At 45.7% G+C, this 20,411-nt stretch overlaps 1 protein-coding gene and 1 pseudogene across 1 annotated transcript in view; one reads left to right on the forward strand and one right to left on the reverse strand.

Moving 5' to 3' along the window:
- Positions 1-9,829, reverse strand: part of LOC144753317 (phospholipase A2, membrane associated-like) — a 152,415-nt gene extending 142,586 nt beyond the window's left edge. The window contains exon 1 of the mRNA XM_078641056.1: positions 9,703-9,829. Coding sequence (XP_078497182.1) covers positions 9,703-9,742 — 40 coding nt within the window. The 5' untranslated portion in view covers positions 9,743-9,829. The remainder of the gene's footprint in view (positions 1-9,702) is intronic.
- A 126-nt stretch (positions 9,830-9,955) lies between these two features.
- Positions 9,956-15,262, forward strand: LOC144752530 (homeobox protein Hox-A3 pseudogene; annotated as a pseudogene).
- Positions 15,263-20,411: the final 5,149 nt, after the last annotated feature.

The following is a 20,411-nucleotide window of genomic DNA, read 5'->3' on the forward strand; positions in this document are numbered from 1 at the left end:
GTTTAGATATAGGTATACTATATCTAAGCAAGGGGTACACCACCTTGCCCCAGCTGAGTGATCAGCCAGTTGTGTCGATTTAAGTGACCAGCCAGGGGTGGCAAAAGATATGCTGCAGCCCCTGGTGGGCTTGGATGCATCTATGCCCTGGGCACCTATAGTGCACTGTACAGGGGCTGATAAGGTGTCCAGTACCAAATTGGTGATGTACCTATAGTACATGGTTATTAATTTAGAGAGAGAACAGCAGGCTGTGGGTCTGATTAGCAGGCCCACAGCCACATTAAGTCGAAAACCAGTGAAGCAAAAAGCAAAAATTGGGGTGACCATAGGAAAGCAGACCCTACTCTCCTACAGGCAGTAACTAAAGGCAGCAATCTTGGATTTTAACACAAGGAGGTGAGAATTTTAGGAGCTACTGGAGGTATGTTCAGCTGTTTTTTGTGCTGGAATGAAGCTAATGTCCTCCCCACTTTAAATTACATGATGTATGCAGATGGTCTGCTGGGACTAGAGAAGGGTCAGAAAAGATGAATGATACAAGGTCATTCTTTCATGAAGTGCTCGGTCAAGCAGGAAGTGAGAAGACTATTTTAGAGGTGGTCGGGGTGTAGGGTGGACAGAATACAGGTAAACTCGTTGAGAAAGGAGGGATGTGTTACTCACATTGGCAGAGTTGGATAAGGCTAGGTGTTGCCTTGATGTGCTAGTGATTCCTTTTTATGAAAATGAGCTGGCGATTTTGATTGATGATGCTATTGAAACAATGAAGCAGCATATAAGGGAGATTAAATCAAATTACGCTGGTGATAGGGCAAGCCGGGGTAAGGAGGCAGAAGCCACCAGCAGAGTGAGGAGAACAGTTAACAGAGATGAGTGCATTTTCCATGGTGGAAGAGTTAAAGAGAATTAAGATCAGGGACTTTGAGCTTGGTTTCTCAGAGCAGATGAGGTAGACCTGTCTTTCCTGAGGAACAAGTATTATAATCTGGATGTCAGGCACACAGTGGAAAAACTGTTGCAGGGGGTAGGAAAAAGTAGAAGACAGTTTAAGATGGGAGCAGCAGGAAAACATCCCTGGGGAGGAGCTGCCCTGGATGTGGGCTAGTTAGAAGTTGGAGGGGTGAACGGATGTCAGACTTGGACCTTAAAGGAAGAAGCCAGTTTTAGAAGGAGTGAAATGAAGTTGAGCAGCGATGCTCTCTTGAGGAAGGATAGCTGATGAGGATGAGAGTAAAGGTTTAAGACAAGGGGCAAAGGCATACTAGAGGAAAAGGATGCTAGGATAATTATCAGGACACCATTCCTGATAAGAATGGCTTATTAACAAGATAAATATGCTTCAATTTGGTGTTTTTTGTGCAGGAGTGGTTTAAGGCTGGATCAGTTGCTACATTTTTCAGTTTTACTAGCAGTCTTTTGGTTTAGACAGTAGGGCGTTGTTGGGTCATGATTATTATTAGCGGAGACCTTTCTCATTAAAGCAGCCTTTTCCACATGATCAGAGTCGTGATTTTCGTGTCTCTCCACTGTGAACATGTAGCCCTAGAAACAGAGGATGAAACACTCTTTAGACTGGATACTGAACACTGCATTCTGCTGGATAAGAAACACGAAATGAAGTGGTAAAAAAAACCTCCAATAACAGCTTCTGGGGAAGGGAAGACTCTCTTACTGGAGCATTCACAATCAGGGAATACAACATTTGGCTGTATTAGAGAAACAAAACTGCTCCTTGAAGCCACTAGACAAACAGTTATTGGCACCTAGCACCTCCACTGTCCTGAATCACAGGGACTCAGGTGGGTGGCTGCTTTGGCCACTCATTTTAATCCTGTGATGTACTTTGTGACTCTTTGCTGCACTCTGGTCTATTTTTCGACTGCCACCCTGTGCCTGCAGGAGCAGGCCCGACTCCCTTATTTGGTATTGCCGATGAAGGAGAACATAGAAAGTGAGGCTAAGGACCCATCCTGCTTCTGGTAGCTCTGATCTCTGGGCAGGGTGGGATTGCTCTCTCCCTCTGCATTGTCCCTCACTGCACTTTAATGAGGCACTGGAGCTGGAGGGCAACATGATATATGTTACCAAGACTGACGTGGAACAGATGCTGCTCAATGTGACAGAACTTGTGACAAAGACCACCATCCATGGGAGGTGAGGGAGGCTGCAGTGACTTAGTTCACTAAAATTAACTAAGCCAAAAGTGACGTGCAGGCAGTGGCAACATGCTGCAGCAACACTTTCAATCAATCAATCAATTAATCAACCAGTATAATACCATTGCCTGAATCACATGGAATAACCTAGCGGTATGGAATCTAACTAGTGACAGCGTCACAAGGCACATTATGGCACTGACAGTGTATTTAGGTAAAAACATCAAGTGGGGCCAAAGTTCACTTGTCAGTGGTTCCCCATTACACCTTTGGCAGCTTGATGTAAAAATTGCTCGAGAGCAGGCCTCTAGTTCTGACCTAAGATGAGAATGCAGTTCTCATTGTCGATTTCCCTGGCTTGTGCCTCCTATTGTTTGAAGGTGATGAGTTTGGATGTATTGTGTATTTCATGGCTGCCCTTTTTTTTGTCTAAGTATTGAAAATGTCTATAAAATTGATTATCTAAAAAAAAGGTGAGAATGCAGATGCCATGCCTTGGCTTCTTCTAAGCAGGTTTCTCCTTTACATTCATGAGAAGCACTGGCTCTATCTGGGACGCCAATGCTTCTATGCCAGGATGTGGAAAGTTGAGTGTTATGGGAGTCAGTCAGTCCCTTTTATAGAATCATAAATTAGCAGACTAGGGTTTCCTGAATGCACCTTCTTGCACCTTCTGGCCACCAGGTAGGTTAACTCTCTTTGCGAATTGGCACCACAAGGTTAGCAGGTCAGACACTCTCGTCTAAGGAAAGCCGCAAAGGACAATACTCTCATCAGCCTGGGACAGGAAAGGAGGAGAAGACTCTAACTTGGACAATCATTTATGCTGGTTTTTCCCTATGGTTCTAGGATTTCTTAAAGCAGCTGTTCCTGCTGACTAGGAAAGGGTAACTGATCAGTCCTCATCTAGAAGTGTGCATGTTATTCAGCTCCTATTTACTGTTCAATTGAAAAGCTCTATGATCCCATTAAACAGAGAGATATGGGACTTCATTTTCAGTCAATTCTTCCACATTGCATTCACCATATTTTAGTGCAGGACGTGACACATGCCCCCACATGCATCAACCTATTTAGGAAGTGCAAACGGTGCGAATCGGTAAATTCGGCCGTTTGCACTTCCTAAATACGATTTTGGGATGCATCAAACAGAGTGCCATATTTCGCTATTTTTTGCATTTCTTAAAAATGCAAATGCAATTATGGAATCGCATTTGTGCGATTCCTTAATTGCAATGCATCATTTTTAAAAAAAATTGCGAATTTTGAAATTGGAAGTGCAAATTAACACGAGGTTGACCCTCGTGTTAATTTGCGAAAATTTATAAAAAAGCAAAAAAAATTTTAGGATTTCTTGATGCATAGGATTTTGCATTTCCTCAATAGCGATTCCTTAATTTTTGCTATTTAAGAAATGCTAAATCCTAGATTGATGCATGTGGGGGATGGTCTTTGGCAGCTTTGTGAATACCCCCTATGCCTATGTTAGAGGAATCCAGGTAGCCCCTGTAATGCTACACTCAAGTGGGAGGGAGATAAAGAGATAGAATGCACCAAATTTTACTCTTTCATTTAGGAGAAACTGGGGGCGAGATGAGGATCGTAATACTGACTACCTGCAGATTTGTTGTGTAAGTGATTAGTAGGTGTAATTGAAGGCAGAAAAATGTTTTTTTGGTGTTAAGATCAGTGGTGGGTATGCATGTACCGTACAGAACATACAGTAAGCTAGCCGCCAAACGCCGAGTATCTAAAAAAAGAACAGGCTCATAAAAAGGGACCGTTGATGGTTTTGCATACACATGAAATCACATGCATTCTTCACTGTGGAACGAAAGTCTGTCTGCAGACAGACTGCAGATGCTGAGGTCTGTCTGTAGTGGGTTTTCCAATATTTTGGTGTGGTGGTTGATCTATATGCCTTTTTTGCGTCACTTACTAGGGAGTTTTTTTTCTCGAGACCCTAGCAATGGTTGGATGCACTGAGCAATATCAAGAATATCAAGCGTTAGCCTACTGAATATGGATATGTGGTCTGGAATGGAAAGTAAAACCTCTAAATTCGTGGTACTAATAGTATGGCCCTCTGGCCGCCAGCGACCGGGCAGGCCTTCATTGGCGGCCTTGCCTTGCAGTTTCTACGTTTCAAGTGAGGCCGGCAGTAAACACAGAAGATGACTACAGGAGCATACGTATGAATACCTCTTAAATACTTATTCACTATGATCCTGAGGCCATCTTCTATGTTTACTGCCGGCCTCTGTGACATCATACACGGCACCGTCGGTAAGCTTCCAAAAGGCCCTTTAAAAGTCAGCTGTAAGTGCTTTCACAGCTGAATTTTAAAGGGCCTTTTGGGAAGCTTCCTGTATTGTGTTACTGACGACTTCCTCTTCTCCCGCAGCAGCTTCATCTTCGAGTCACTATCCCTGAACAGTAGATGTAAGCACATTAAGAATTTGGAAAATTGCACCTGGAGAGAGACAGACATACAGAGAGAGAGACAGAGAGAGAGAGAGACAGACAGACAGACAGAGACAGACAGACAGACATAGAGAGACAGACAGACAGAGACAGAGACAAAGAGAGACAGACAGAGGGAGACAGAGACAGAGAGAGAGAGAGAGAGACAGACATAGAGAGAGACAGACAGACCGAGAGAGACAGAGAGAGAGAGAGAGAGAGAGAGACAGAGAGAAACAGAGAGAGAGAGAGACAGAGAAACAGAGAAACAGAGATAGAGACAGACAGTGAAAGACAGACAGACAGGGAGACACAGACAGACGGAGACAGACACAGAGATGCACGAACATAGATGCCACGCTACCCTGTCGGCTGAACGATTGGTTGAATTACACAATAAATAACGTAGAGGATACGCTTGCCCTAAAACCGGTCGATCATCAATCATGTGTACTTCGCCATAGGAGCACAGATGAATGCTCCTTTTTATTTTTTAAATATCAGATATATTTTTCTTGGAACTGGTTGACTTTCGACTGCATTCACTCCAACTATGGAGGATAGATCTTGATTCCATCCCATAGCTGAGATATCAATGACGCATCTCTAGATTTAAAAGGAGAAATTGCAAAAGTGGACACATATAGTGAAGATTTTTAGACAGAGTGTTCTATCCTGCCCTGCAGAAGTGCGCAAGGATGAAATGCATTGGCTACGGTCTTTTTACTTGTTGGAAAAAATAAGTCATTAATAAAAGATTTAGAGACACCATTTCTGCTGGAATTGCCATTATTTGATTCTGATATATGAATGATAAATGTTTACATCTTTATTAAGTTATTTTCTGTCAAACTACAATGTGATTTAAGTATGCTGGACTATTGCATTTAGGGAAATTTTGGATACTTTGGATTTAGGGGTTTTGAATCTCCGGTACCTAGCACCTTGTATACCTAGATTACGGGTACTCCACTAAGGATAGGTGCAACTACCGTTGCCTCAATCCCCTTTCCATATCCATTGTAGATAGATAGATATGTGTATGCCGGGTCTGGTGGCTCAACGGACTAATGCATCCGCTGCACAGGCCTGTGTTCGACTTCATAGTCACAGGTTTTTTGTTTCCCTCTAGCCCCGCCCCCCAACTGACCCCGCCCCACCGTTGCAGCCCTCTACCACAAACCACACTGTAAATTTGGCCCTAAGTTAAAGTTTGTGAGTACACATGCTCTAAAAATGTCCTGTCTTTCCAAGGTAGGTTGGCCAAGCAAGTCTATCTGAAAAGAGTGTAGACTTAAAGATTGAGACAATGTACGTTCAGTCAGAGGGACACTTAAGAAAAATTGAAAGATTGTGCAATTTAAATCTCAAAATAAAAGAAAGGTATATGTTAGGAAGAACAGTGAACATTTCACCTCTATCGCATAACTGTCTTAGTGATATTCAGATAATAAATCTTAGGGTTTGAGTGTCTGGTTCACTTTAATCTTATCACGGTTCAGATTTGTTCTGCGCTTTTCAGGCCAACATGATCACGGAGAGCCAGCATCATGGCCAGTGATGGAGGTGTACACTCTGCAGACTTCTTACAACATGTGAGTCCAGGAGCGTCACAACTGGTTCACTGGTATTCTACACAGTCCTGATGGACCAGTCCTTGGAGGATTGTTTATGGTTCCCCTGTGACTTGTGCTTTTTTCACTAGAAAATAACCTGAAGTCCAGAAAATATGTTTGAATGACTTGTTTCTATATTTTTATATGGTTGTACTTCAAGATTTTCAGGCTCTGGGTGCCTCAATCTGCATTTCTTCTTTCATTAGAGACTGAAAGTTGTTCAGGCGTCCCTAAACTTACCATACTGCCAACAAGGCATTATTTACTTATATAGAAAAATATGCAGATTGTAAACATAGCCTATTGAAGACTATAGATTATGGGTCCCATTACCAGTCGCACAGAGCAGCGTCCCCTGGGGTCAACTACAAGTTTTCCTGTTTCACTGGGATCAGAATGATCAGGCCCTCAATCTCCGTTCTCGATCATTACAGGCCCAGAAAAAGGGGCCAGAGCCATCTGAGGAGCTGCGGGGTGGCAGGCAGCCATTGTGCCCGCCCCGCCTTGCTGCACCTTTCGGCATTGGTGAGGTGGGGGGACTGAAGAAACTCCCCTAGCTGAAGAAACAAGCATTTGCAATGCAATCGGTCTCGCCTTTGGGACCTTATATGTATTTAGCTATGCAGCACATTCCCCTGGGTGCTGAAACATCTACTGTTCTTTAACATGGAGGGAAAGTAAGCACCAAACTGTGTGACATGCCAGGTATGGGAATACATGGAGAGAACTATGGCCTTAAGCAGGAAATGGTATAGTTCAAAGCTCTGTTTTTAATATAAAATCAGGGCCTTCGGTGGTTATATCGCTGAAAATACCAGATTTGAAAACAATATTCTTGTCTACGGGGGTTCATGGAAGACAATTTCAATGGACTGGAATCTAGAGAATGCTATAGTGATTCTGGTATTTGTACTGACTTCTGCTGGTCGTTTTCTATCAAGAAAGTTAAATAGAGGCAGTTTGCCAGAAATTGTTTAAAAAGAAAGTCCCTCAGCAGAAAGCAATCCTGGTATTTTACGGAACTCTGCTGGTCGTTTTCTAACAAGACAGTTAAATAGAGGCAGTTGAACAGGAAAAAAAGTCCCTAAGCGGAAGCAGACAAGTCCTAGGACTGATCTCCAGAGCCCACATTACATATAAGTATAAGTATATAATAAGTATATACTAAAGTATATACAAGAGGTCTTGAATGCTCGACCTAAAAATCATCCTTTCCTCCTGCCACTGTATGCCAACTCTGCCCCAGGAGACAAAAAAGCCCCATAACGTTTACCACTTGCTCCACCCAGCTGGGAAGTGTTGCAGCTTTCAGCTTATTATTTTCCCTAAAAGCGGATAACATACGTAATTGGACCCCGTTATTACCGGGGTCCAATTACATATTACTCCTCATTCCGCGGGAAATAGCTTGTAATCCCTGTTATCTCATCGTGAGTTACTGCACGGTATTATTAATTCCAGCCCAATTAAAACCCTGTGGAGATAACCGGGAACTCATCTCTGTGTGGCATACTTACACATTTTGATCATGTCGTAGGGATAAGAACCTCCAATGATAAAAACTTGCTAATAATGTAAAACATTTTAAGACAAATAATATTAGGAATTCATGGGCATACAATGACTTACGCCTTCTGTCTCACAGAAAGACATAAATCTGGAGCGCTCAGGCCTGGCAGGTTATGGAGTCTAGTTTGTAACTATGTGAAGGTAGAGAGACTGGAAGCTTTGGGCAGAATGGAGGTGGGAAAAACTTTTATTTCCAAGACTAAACTGTGCTATCACAGTTGCATGTACCCTAAGCCTGGCTCTTTGGACTCTGCATTGTGGTCTTTGGATAAAGACCAAAAGGATCATGAACAGGCATTGTCGGCTTCTCCGCTAAGGTGGAGGGGCGTTGCCACACTGCTCGCAGTAGCAGTGTAAAATAAAAAAATAAAATGATAATGAGTTATTATCATTTTATTTGTATTATCACCAGGTTAGGGCCTACTTTGCTCCCGTGATGTCTGGGAGGAGGAGTGGTTGCTGCACTCTAAAGTGTGCCTGATGGTTTCACCGGCCGTCTTGGCCTGGCCTAACCGGCAGGCGTACTTTGCATGTTCTCCACCCAGACATGCCCAGGCTCCCATATCCTGTCTGAGCGCCAAACCACGGTGCTCAGGCCAATCACAATGCTGCATTGCAGTGTTGTGATTGGCTTTAGGTAGCCTCGGTACTTTCTGGTTGAGGAGCGGAGGAGAGGCAACGTGGGAGAGACGGAGGAGGGATGCGGCGATCAGGTAAGTGAATTTTAATTTTTTTACCCTCCCACCCCTGTACCATATCTGCCACCACTGTGAACAGACCATTAACTCACTGCTTGAGGGTGCAAAGTAAAATTTATAATGAACCTGGATTCTGCTATCAATTTCCCTGGAGGCAGCTTAAAAACAACTAGAATTTTTAATTGACAATCACTTCTCGAGAGTCAACAGAGCCTAGTGATCATCACAGGAGGTGCAGAGGCCATGGGTCCCTAGCTTCCAAATTACACTGTGCCACGTGCGTCATTATCTGTTAGTACACACTTTTAAGTCAAAACCAACTACTGTGTCGGGTTTGTGTTTTTGTAGCCAAGTGTTGTTAGCTGCAAATCCAGGACAAGCTGAAGGTATCACACTTGACATGGGTCCTCTTGGTGGATGTGCATGGGCGGTCCAGAAAGAGATGGGCGTTGAAAAGTGTAAGTCTTATGTACTGTACTCCCATGCAATATATGTTTTAGAAAATGTAAAAAGAAAATATCCCAAAAATGATTGTCTGTTAATGATAAATTCGCCTTTTAGGAATATAAACTTAGAGAAAAGCGTGAATTAACGAATATTTTAGAAAATATTAGGTTGATTATATATTTTAAAAGGCTTCAATTCCCAGCCGTTTGGAGATGTGAAGAGCATTCAGACAGCCACAGGAAGTCAGACGAGGAGTCTCTTTAGAGATAGATTCATGTCCTCCCGCACCCTGCTGTGGCATGCTGCACCGACCGCTGTTTCCTACCATCTGAGAGCCATGGCGTCCTGCAGACTTCCCTCGGCTCAGAGAGGAGACCTGCCCTCCTAATTCTTTTAGCCTTTGCCTTAGAGGTCAGATAAGTGGCCTCCTGTGAAGCCCTTGCAGTCCTACAGAACCAGCAGCTGCAGAGCGTGCGCTTATTTACAGAGCCCGGATACTCGACTGAGAGCCAAAGTAACCTGACCCGACACCTACCTGTCCCAGAGCCAGGCCTGCCGCAGCAGAATTGGACTTTAAATGATATTGGTAGAGACCTAACCTTCTGCACACTCGTCTTTCTGTGGAAAGTTCTGTACTTTTTCAGAACCGTCACATCCTGCCACGCACTATGAAGGCTGATACTATTCGTGCGTTTCCTGGCAGCTCTAATGCAGCCTCCCCGCAGTCCTGCCCGCCTGCACTGTACTCACGGCAGCTTGTGAACACGGCCAATAGGAAGGCAGCCTTCATCTTGAGACAGTCTCTGGCAGGCCCGGGGTCGACGGCGACAACAGCAAGTTCTCTGGTCACTGGTAAAGACAACCTGCGCTCTACCCAGTGGAGTCTAACGAGGGTTTAAATACAGTCTGTGGCGGCGTCATCTTAGAACGTTATCAGAGACCCTGAGCAAACAAAAGGCATACGGGCATTGGGGCTGTGTACAGGGTCCCTTTGAAGGACTGTATGACCAGGAAGCGAAAGACCCGGATGCTGCTCGCACCCTCACGCGACCAGGACAAAGTAAATGCCGTGCCCTGTGTACTGTTCCAGGATGGCTTTGTTGGCACTGATGGGCGACATATAGCAGCCGCCAGTGCCCACGTGCTCAGGTGACAGGTGTCAGATGGGTCACAAGATCACTTAAAGTACGTTTGTAAAGTAGAGTTGATACTTCCACATATTTGAAAGACATGGATTTTCCCAGTGCCCATTTCATGTTTACACTGATAGCTGTTACAACACCCACTGCTAATCCGCTTCAAAGCCATTCCTATCATGATTTATTACATTTCAAAGAGGAGAATGATGCGTCAATGTAATCAACTTTCTCTGTCCTACATCTGTGCATGCAAAAAGAACAGTTAATTGACCCATCAATTGTTCTTTTTGCAATTGTCACCCCGAGTAGGAAGGGTATGCCCAGACATGGGTTCTGCTATCCATGCCACTGGAGTAATGCTAGCTTGGCTGATGAGGGGTGAAACCCCTAAATTGGTCCCAGGATGCTTGTTTCCAGTACAAGTAGGACCTGGCATGGAAGTTTGGGCTGGACTGTTCCCATGGGGAGCAGGGTCAAGACTGATTTTCATATGGCTGGGTTTAAACTGGAAAGGCATGGGGAGCAAAAACACAATGGATTTAGGCCCAGATCTCTGTACTGGGATGAATGTTTGACATTGATCTGCATTCTGTCCATCAATTGTTCTTTTTTGCATTTGTCACCCTGAGTGGGACAGTTATGCCCAGACGTGGGTCCCGTGTTCTCCTTGCCACTGGAGTCAAGCTAGCCTGGATGATGAGGGATGAAACCCGGAAACAGGTCCCAGGTTGCTTGTTTCTGGTCCAGGGAGGACCTGGCCTGGCAGTTTGGGCTGGACTGTTCCCACGGGAGCAGGATCAAGACTGATTTGCATATGGCTGGGTTTAAACTGGAATGGCTTGGGGAGCAAAAAAAATGATGGATTTAGGCCCACATCTCTGCACTAGAGTGAATGTTTGACATTGATCAGCAATCTGTCCATCAGCTTTTCTTTTTGCACATCTGTCCATGGCCAGAAGCAGTGTTACTATGAGAACAAGCATTTTTTTATTGTCCTCATATCACCCAAAAGCGTGTGAGACATCCCACTCGAGTTCTACCACGGTGCTTCACCCCCTGGCAATACTCCACTTATTCAGTGCGAATGTTCTCATCACCACCAAATGTATTTTTCATGGGAACCAGGTATAATCATTGGACCATATTAGCTGGTTCAGTAACATTTAACCATCTCTCTAAGGGTACCCACAACTTGTCAGACCTGCCTGCATCCATTGTTTTCTTCATAGCATACACACATTTAACTGCTCTAAGACAGTCATCCATGGTGATGGTAGTGGGGGGGATTCTTGTAGCCTCTTCTTACAGATTTCCTTCCTACCAAGAAACATCGTGTAAAAGAGCAACTTGATCAAATCACATTCCCCTTAAATTTGTTAGAGTCAATGCCAAAAAGAAGCAAGATGGGGTTTACCTGGATGTCAGATTTTGGAACAGTTGACAGTACCTCACGCAAGTGCTTTAAACGGGGAAAAATAAGTGCAGGTACTCATCAAATTGAGCTAGGGATGTGGCTAGTGGGCTAAGGGTGGGACATGATGCAAAGGCACTCTGCCATCTGTTTAGTATTCATTTTGTACTTGCATTGTCCTTGTTAGTAGTTTATATTTTCCCATCTGCGCAGATTCTCTCTGCACATGTAGTAAAACACAAATAGTAATGAATAGGCAGTTTGCTGCTACAAACCACTGAAATATATATGGAGCTCATTGCACTTGAAGTGATCTTGACCTATGCTGTTGGTCTTTGGCCAGAAATGTGTGCTCTCAGCACAGCAGTGTGTGATTTATAGTCATCCTTGTCTGCTGCAATTTAGGCCAGCACGGAGTGAACTTGGACCACCAATGTACTACCCTGCTCCAATGATATGTGGTCTTGGTTCAGTCCTGGCTGACCTTGCCTCTGTCATTTCAGATCTTGTCCAGTGCCTCGTTCTGCACACAGTTCACAGTTTTGCAGGAAGGTGTTCCTTCCTGCACATAAACACTCCAGAATGGCAAATTTGTAACTTCTATGTGTGCTGCAGCACACATGGAAGTTGCAAATCGTCCTTTTTTAAATGATTGTTGATGTGCAGGAAGGGACACCTTCCTGCACTTGAACAATCAATCAATCAATCAACTTTATTTCGGCTAATTTGAACCATAAAAGTACAAGACAGTATATCTACTTAAAAACATTACAAATGTCAGGCTCAGTTCATGACAATATGTAAGACAGATGTACAACATCAGTTGCCAAGGAAGTTACCACAGAGCTCAGACAAAGCCAAAGGAAAAAAAACCTTGAAAACAGTCCTTAAGAGAGGGCTAATTGCGGATCCGCTATTTCTCCCTGTTAATCTGAGCAAAAGTTCAGATATTTAAAAGGCAGTCAATACAACATTAAAAGACACAGCAATCAATATACATAAATACGTTAAATATCCAAATAAAAATTCCTAAAACTTAACATAAAAACAGTAGCCCTCTGCTTGATGGCACATTCAATATATGTGGCAGCAGAGAATCACATCTTAGTCGTGGATAGAATTTGCAGGTAGATAAAGGAAGCTCTACAATAACAAGTGTTGGCCGCCCTGAGGCTGGGCAACAGATAATGTTTCCTCAGCATCGAATACAATTTGCAAAAAAACATTAAATGTAAGGTAGTTTGAGGTGATTGGTCGTCACAAGGGTATTAAGGAAGATGTAAAAACAAGCATTTACAATGCAATGGTTTTGCCTTTGACAAAGTTAGAGCGATTGGCATTGTCAATGACAAATTTTTTATTTATGTGTTGGTTTTGAAAACAGATAAATTAATGCCATTGTCATTTACAATGCCAATAGCATAATCTCACGCAAATGGACGATGGTTACAAAACATTTTGAAAAGTGCTCTATAGAATCAGGAGGAGTTGGGGAGGGATAATGAATAGAGATAGAGCCAAGAAGGAAAAACAAATTAGGGTGAGAGAGAGTGGTGCATTGGAGAGAGTTAGCAGTGTGTTGAAGGGAGAGTGAGTGACGGGATGAGAGAATGAGCAGAAGAAAGAGAGGCAGTGAGAGAAGGAGAGTGTTGTGAAAGGGAAGAGTGAGTGATGGGATGAGAGTATGAGCAGAAGAGAGAGAGGCAGTGAGAGAAGGAGAGTGTGGTGAAAGGGAAGAGTGAGTGACGGGATGAGAGTATGAGCAGAAGAGAGAGAGGCGGTGAGAGAAGGAGAGTGTGGTGAAAGGGAAGAGTGAGTGACGGGATGAGAGTATGAGCAGAGGAGAGAGAGTCAGTGAGAGAAGGAGAGTGTGGTGAAAGGGAAGAGTGAGTGACGGGATGAGAGTATGAGCAGAAGAGAGAGTCAGTGAGAGAAGGAGAGTGTGGTGAAAGGGAAGAGTGAGTGACGGGATGAGAGTATGAGCAGAAGAGAGAGAGTCGGTGAGAGAAGGAGAGTGTGGTGAAAGGGAAGAGTGAGTGACGGGATGAGAGTATGAGCAGAAGAGAGTCAGTGAGAGAAGGAGAGTGTGGTGAAAGGGAAGAGTGAGTGACGGGCTGCCGAAGATCACACGCGGTCCCTCGCCTCATGATTGGTTTCCCTGTGGCTCACATTACCCAGAGCAGGGCTGCTCCCCAGTGTGAGGGATCGCGGATTGCAGTGGTGCTGGTGGTGGGCGTCTGTAGGGCCCCTCCCCGCCTGCTGCCCCCCCTCCCTGAAGTGTATGCATCTCAGCTGGAGCCGCAGCTTGTCACACTTCACTCCCCCTCCCTCCTGCACCCCCGCCCCAGGCCCTCTCAGCTGGCTCACGTAGTGCCGCACAATCCCGGACAAGGAATACTTATCGCCGTGCCTGATCTGGAACTGTCGTGGTCCATCACCCTCCCACCCCTGGAAAAACATTGTATACAGCGCATGCTCACATACAAGAATGTTTTCAAATTTTATGGGAGAGGGTTCTCATTGAAGTATCGTGTTCTGTAAATGTTTAACGACAACTGATAACAAGGAGACTGTTACAGAAGCCAACTGCTCAACGATAATCAGGCGTGCGTACATGTTTTCACTGTATGGCTGACTTCCTAAAGATGCATCTGTTTTACTATACGTCCCAGCGTCACCCTGAAGTGAAATAAAGTAAAACCTGACGAGAGAACATAGAAACTGCTGCCAACATCGACCACACGCAAATATAATACTCTAAAATTCAGATTAAAATACAGAGAAATAATTCTCAGCTTGCACATTGCTCAGACAGAGCGCGGGCCTGCATGTGCCACTTAATAGTACAGAGCATCGAGGCACGCCAAGGAGGGGTTAGACTCAGACACGATTTCAGTTACATCCAACAGTGCTCGCCTCGGAAGCAAAAAAGCACAACACCACGAAGGCATCCCTTAAAGCAGAGGTCTTCAAACTTTTGTAGGTTGAGCCCCCCCAGCTGAATTTCTTGAAATGTAGGGCCCCCCTCCACCTGACAGAAATTTCTGGAATCTGGTACACTCACAATTGACCGCCACCCACATATCTCGGTACCTGTGCCGGCCCCGGCGGGTGGAGATGGCCAGCCTGCTCAGCCTCACCGAGAGGCAGATCAAGATCTGGTTCCAGAACCGGCGGATGAAATACAAAAAGGACCAGAAGGGCAAGGGGATGATGACGTCATCGGGGGCCAGTCCCCCAGCAGGAGCACGCTGCCCCAGTCGATGGGCAGGGGGTACCTGAACTCCATGCACTCCCTGGTGAACAGCGTGCCCTATGAACCCCAGTCGCCCCCGTCCTTCACCAAGTCGCACCAGAACGCCTATAACCTGCACACGTCATATCCGCCTCCCCTCAACAACTGCCCGCCTCCCCAGAAGAGGTACTCGGGACGGCAGCTGTCACGCCGGAGTACGAGGCCCACTCACTGCAGGGCAACAATGGCTATGGAAATCCGCATTTACAGGGAAGCCCCGTCTACGTGGGTAACAGCTATGTGGAAAGCATGACTAACTCGGGGCCCTCCATTTTTGGTTTAACCCATCTCTCCCACCCTTCCTCGGCCAGCATGGACTATGGTGGCCCTGGGTCCATGGCCTCGAGCCACCACCATGGACAGTGCGACCCTCACCCTCACCCTCACCCCACATACACAGACCTGTCCTCTCACCAGCCTTCTCAGGGAAGAATGCAAGAGGCCCCCAAACTGACTCACCTGTGAAGGACTGTCCCAAGACTCTCTTTATGTACTTATCGTCCAACAACTCCGTTTTATTCAGTTTTTTAAAAATTCTTTGTCAATGCATTTTAAATCGTTTTTTGTGACATAGCAATATATGTTGCTTAAATTGCTCTTTTATTCGTGCCCCCTATGTTTTTTGAACTGTAGCCATGTGACTGTATTTGTCACTAGTTTTCATATTTTACCTTTCAGGATTATTTTTATGATAACAGGGTATGTGTGCAGATTGTTTAAAAAGGATCTCCAACGTAAAGCTGTTCGCACAAACAGGGAAGCAATTTATAAATTTTATTGCACTTCTTTTTAATTTGGAAAAAAAGACACAAATGGACGTATCCCAGGACACGGTTGTGTGACTTCCTGCAAAGTTTGTACTCTGGTGATCACTCGGACGTATTTATTGTTGACCCTCCATTTCTAACATGAAATAATCATACATGTTAAAATATTATTTATCCCCAACCTGTCATATTTATAAGCAAAATGAAACGGCATTCTGGATAGTATGGAGACAGAGTGTTGGGCCTGGTGATAAACTGCATATTGGAAATACTAGGACATTTTTATTTCAAATACAGTCCGCCCCTGTATTACTATTGCAATAAAAAAACAAAAAGAAAACGAAAAAAAAAAGGAAAAACCAACATCATTGCCAGCTTCACACCATCCCTTTGCAAACCGTGCAATAGTAATTGATGTACGACTGAAACAGTGCAGCCCAGCACTGAAATCCGACAGCACAGAAGGGTTCCAGAGTGGGTGAATGATAACCACGTTGCAGGGCGGCCCTGCAGCATCCAGGACATAAGTGCCAGCCCCCGTCCAACTCCACCTGCCTTGCGCAGCTACGTCTTGAGGCACTTACATTTGGAGGGCGAACTATTACCCGATCCGTTTTGCCACGTAAATATCCTCCATAACCTCCCAATTGTCTCCACCAAGCAGTACATTCTTCCGTAAGTGAGCACTCGGTAAATTACTTACGCGTCGTTCAGAAAGAGAAAGGGAAACATATCATGGCAATGCAAAAGGAAGCTCCACTAATGAAGGCCAGAATAAAAGCATATTGAAAACCTTACACAGGTGTGTGTGCGGGTGATTTGTTTACGTTTGGTGTGATTGCCATATGTATTGAGTGGTATGAATACTAACGAGGTCACCTGCAGACAGACTAAAGTGCTTCCCTGCAGTGCAGCATTGCGCAGATAAATCGCTGTGTGCGAGGAGGCTTTTACAAGGCACGCATAATGATCAAAACCTCCGTTATGGCCGATTATCAGCCCAACACCTCTCCCCCTCCCCTGCGTGCTGATTGGAGAAAACGGGAGCAGCAGCTAATCAAAAATCCCCATTTGAAATGGGTGAGAACATTGGCGTGGGACAGAGGAAAACAAGAAACAAAGGGAAGATTTTCGAGCGGACTCCGCGCCCCCCCTGGGATGGTGGCGCGCCCCCCCCTAGATTGAAGAACACTGCCTTAAAGACACGAAATTCCAATGGCAGCAGAATATCGCGGACTCCTGCCCCAGAACCTCTCTCTGGCCCCATTAATTACTCTCTGAAGGGCTTCACGCTCCCCTGGCTCCCAAAGGCTGCATACGACCACAGGCCAGTGACCACGGCTGGCGGGAGGGCCGAGGCCTCCAGGCCCGGACCGTTCCCAGAGCTCGCCTTTCATGTCGCTGCCTCCCTGCGCCCTGTCACGGTGTTGAGTAATCCGCTTTCAGGGAACAATGAGTTAAAGAGGGAGCGAGGGGCTGGGGAGGGGGCCCACAGAGGTCCAATATTGACTTTCCTGTACACTGGCCCCTCGGCAGAAACCATCCCCTTTTTGCCGATCCTGAAAAGCATCATACTTTCACCCGTGTCTTCCGATGCTGCACACCGCTTCACAGTTAAAGGGGCAGCTCAGCCTCAGGGACACAGCAAAACGTTGCGCACCCGTTCAAAGCACGGCCTGTGTAGGAAGGCGTGTGCCTTCAATGCCGGACCAGATTCGGGGGCGTTCCCGAGACTGACGTCACCAAAAGGGAAAAATTCTCGGGAACGCCCCCGAATCTGGTCCGAGATTGACGGACGCCCCCTCCTCCCAATGGCTAGTCTCCATTTATGGAGCTAGCCAATGAGAGGAGGGGGCGTAGACCCGACTCCAAACACAGCTCATAAGATTTTTTCCTAGCGCATGCGTACTTCGTACGCATGCATCGCTAGTCAAAACCTAAAAATGTGCCTTGTTACGGAAAAGCAGCAAGAAAGGGCACCGTGCATAATCTGAGTCTGGTCAGTAAAAATGTATGATGCATGTTTCCCACCCACAGTAAGTATGGCACAGGATTAACAGCCGGACAAGACGCCATATAGGTCTGGAACGTTGGACACTCATTCATGGTGATTTGCTGTGTGCTGCACAATGCAGCACACATAACAACAACAATTATGAGAAATTAAGCATTGCTCCTCGTTTCGCTGTGTTAAGACCAGGTTTTCCATAGTCTTAATTTTGGCGCTGCCTCCTATTTGTACCACCCCTGTAAATAGGGGTCATCGTCAAAATCAATGGGTGTGGCTGCGGAACGCCCACCGCAACACCCATTGCACGCCCCTTGCACGCTAAGTGTAACGTGAAAGAGGGCCTTAATTATAAGGCGGCGTGAAGCCATGTTAAGTGGCTTCACGGCACCTTGTAAATAAGGAGACTGGTTTATCATTTTATTTATTTATTTATTTTAGTGTTTTATAGAGAGCGAACTTGACCTGGGAGGGTATCAGAGCGCTTTACAAGATATAGCAAGGTGTACAAACAAAGTCCAAGGTGCAGAAATATACAGAAACTGTACAAAGGGATGGCGAGGGGCAGGGGTGTAGGGAAGATAGGGGCTATTGGGGATACAAAGGTAGGATTGCAATCATATTTAAAGTCGGTAAAAAATTAAAGGCCCTGTAAATTCTCTGCGGGGACGGTTGGTGATCTGGGGAAGAAACCATAGTCTTAGAAACATCAGATTTGTGTCAGGCATGGCAGGCATTAGGCAAGGAATTTACCCATGAGGAAGGTTTTGGCCTCCTTCTTGAAACGTGCTAGAGAAGGGATTCTTTGGATGGCAGGTGGGAAAGAATTCCAGATTCTAGGTGCAGCCCCGGCGAATGCCCTATTATAGGTTCTTTTTTCTGAAAAAAGGCAGGTTGGAGTACAAGGTTTCCGGTGGACCTGGAGTTCCTGCTTCCTCCAGATACCACTAGTTTTTGTGCCCGATAAGCAGGGGAGTTTGAGTAAAGAGCCTTGTGTGTGATGCATGCCAATTTCAGCTGAATTCTGGCCTCTAGGGGGAGCCAGTTCAGTGCTTTCATATGTGGAGAGATGTGGTTGAATATTCTGGTGCCGGTGAGTAGTCTGGCGGCCGCGTTGAGGCAAGCTTTTAAGGGTGCTAGGGAGATCTTGGGTAGACCAGTGAGAGTGGAGCAACCATATTCCAGTCTGGAGATGACTAGTGCTTGAACTGCCATTTTTAAATCAGGAGCCTCAATGAAAGGTTTCAGCTTCCAAAGGTAGCTCAAGTGGAATCTAGCTGCTTTAGCCATTGAGTTGATGGGGTCCCGCATGTTCAAGTTACAGTCTAGGATTATGCTCAGGGATGTGGCAGAGTCCACAATGCTCAGCTGGCAGTTTAGGGCTGTGATGGCCTTGATCCAAATCTGAATCTCGGGGTTGGCTTTAGAGGGGGAGATTAGGAGAAATTCGTTTTTTTTGCGTTGAGTTTTAGTTGGTTAGCGGCTAGCCATTGGACAGTCAATTTCAGGGTCTCGTTCAGGGAGAGGATCTCCTCAAGCGAAGAGATCTTGATGTATATTTAGGTATCGTCCACGTACCTGTGGTAGGAGATGTTGGCGGTACGAAGAACTTCGGTGAGAGGCTCAAGGTAAAGATTAAAGAGGGTGGGGGACAGGGTTGATCCTTGGGGGACTCCAACCATGACCGGGATGGGAGCTGAAAGGTTGCCATTGATGAGGAATCTCTGGGATCGATTATGGAGGAAGGACCTGAACCATTCTAGGACCGCACCATCCAGACCCATCCTGAGATTAAGGCGTTTGAGGAGTTTATCGTGGTTTACCGCGTCAAAGGCGGAGGAAAGATCTAGGTGGATTAGAAGGCAGGTCTTGCCTTGGTCTAGAGCAGTGCTTTCCAAACTGTGTGGCGCGGCACGTTACTGTGTCGCGGCCCACACGTAGGTGTGTCACGCAATCGCGATGCGACGCGATGACGTAGGCCGGCCGGCCGATATTAGGCCGGGGAATGCGACTTGAGCCCTCTCACCTGAGGATTACGACGTGCACGCGACAAGGCGGAAGGCGGAGGGCAGAGCAGCTGCGGAGTGGAGCCTCGAGATCTGGAGTTCGATCCCGGACTAGAGACACAACACTATACAGCAGGTAAGTTCGCCGTTCGCCTCCATACACACACGCACATGATGATTTTTTTTGTTTTATTATGGAAGGAACATCCAACAGATCTGAAGGGGGGGGAGGGGGGCGGGGGCGGCAGGCATCACGTTTGGCAGCCATATGTAAAGGTCACTGTCTGAAGCGGAAACCTCAAATGTGAGCGAGCTACATTTGTTACACACGTTTATTTATTTGATTCTCCTCCTGCTTATCTTAGCCTGCTGAGTTCTGAATGGTAGTGCCTCGGTAAAAACACTTTCTATAACAGGGAAACGCGTGAGGTGCATTCATTCCAGAGACGTTCCATCGAAGATTACAGTGTCTCTCTAATTTGCGGGTGCATGCCACGGGCTTTGCTGGCATATGAAGCCCTTTACCGCAGGGCGTGTTTTAGAAATGTAGGGCGCATATGTGCCATAAATGTCAACACCTGGCTTTCAGGGCAGGTTAGCCCCAGCTTCAAAAAAGCACCGTTTTACAATCATCAGCGCCTCTGCCACAGTGACCCTCTTCACGTTGCATTGGCAAGATGTGAAACATTTTGTTAATAAACTCAGTAAATTAGGGATTTCTGTATTGTCAGAATAGATTTTGATGTTCTTTCACTGGAAGGGTATGGTAATATTCGTGGTAATGGCCAAAGGTGTCTTCCACTTCCTGCAGTACACCGGTAAACATATAAATC

This window comes from Lissotriton helveticus, chromosome 5_1 (assembly GCF_964261635.1).
Source record: "Lissotriton helveticus chromosome 5_1, aLisHel1.1, whole genome shotgun sequence".
In the NCBI taxonomy this organism is placed as follows: Eukaryota; Metazoa; Chordata; class Amphibia; order Caudata; family Salamandridae; genus Lissotriton; species Lissotriton helveticus.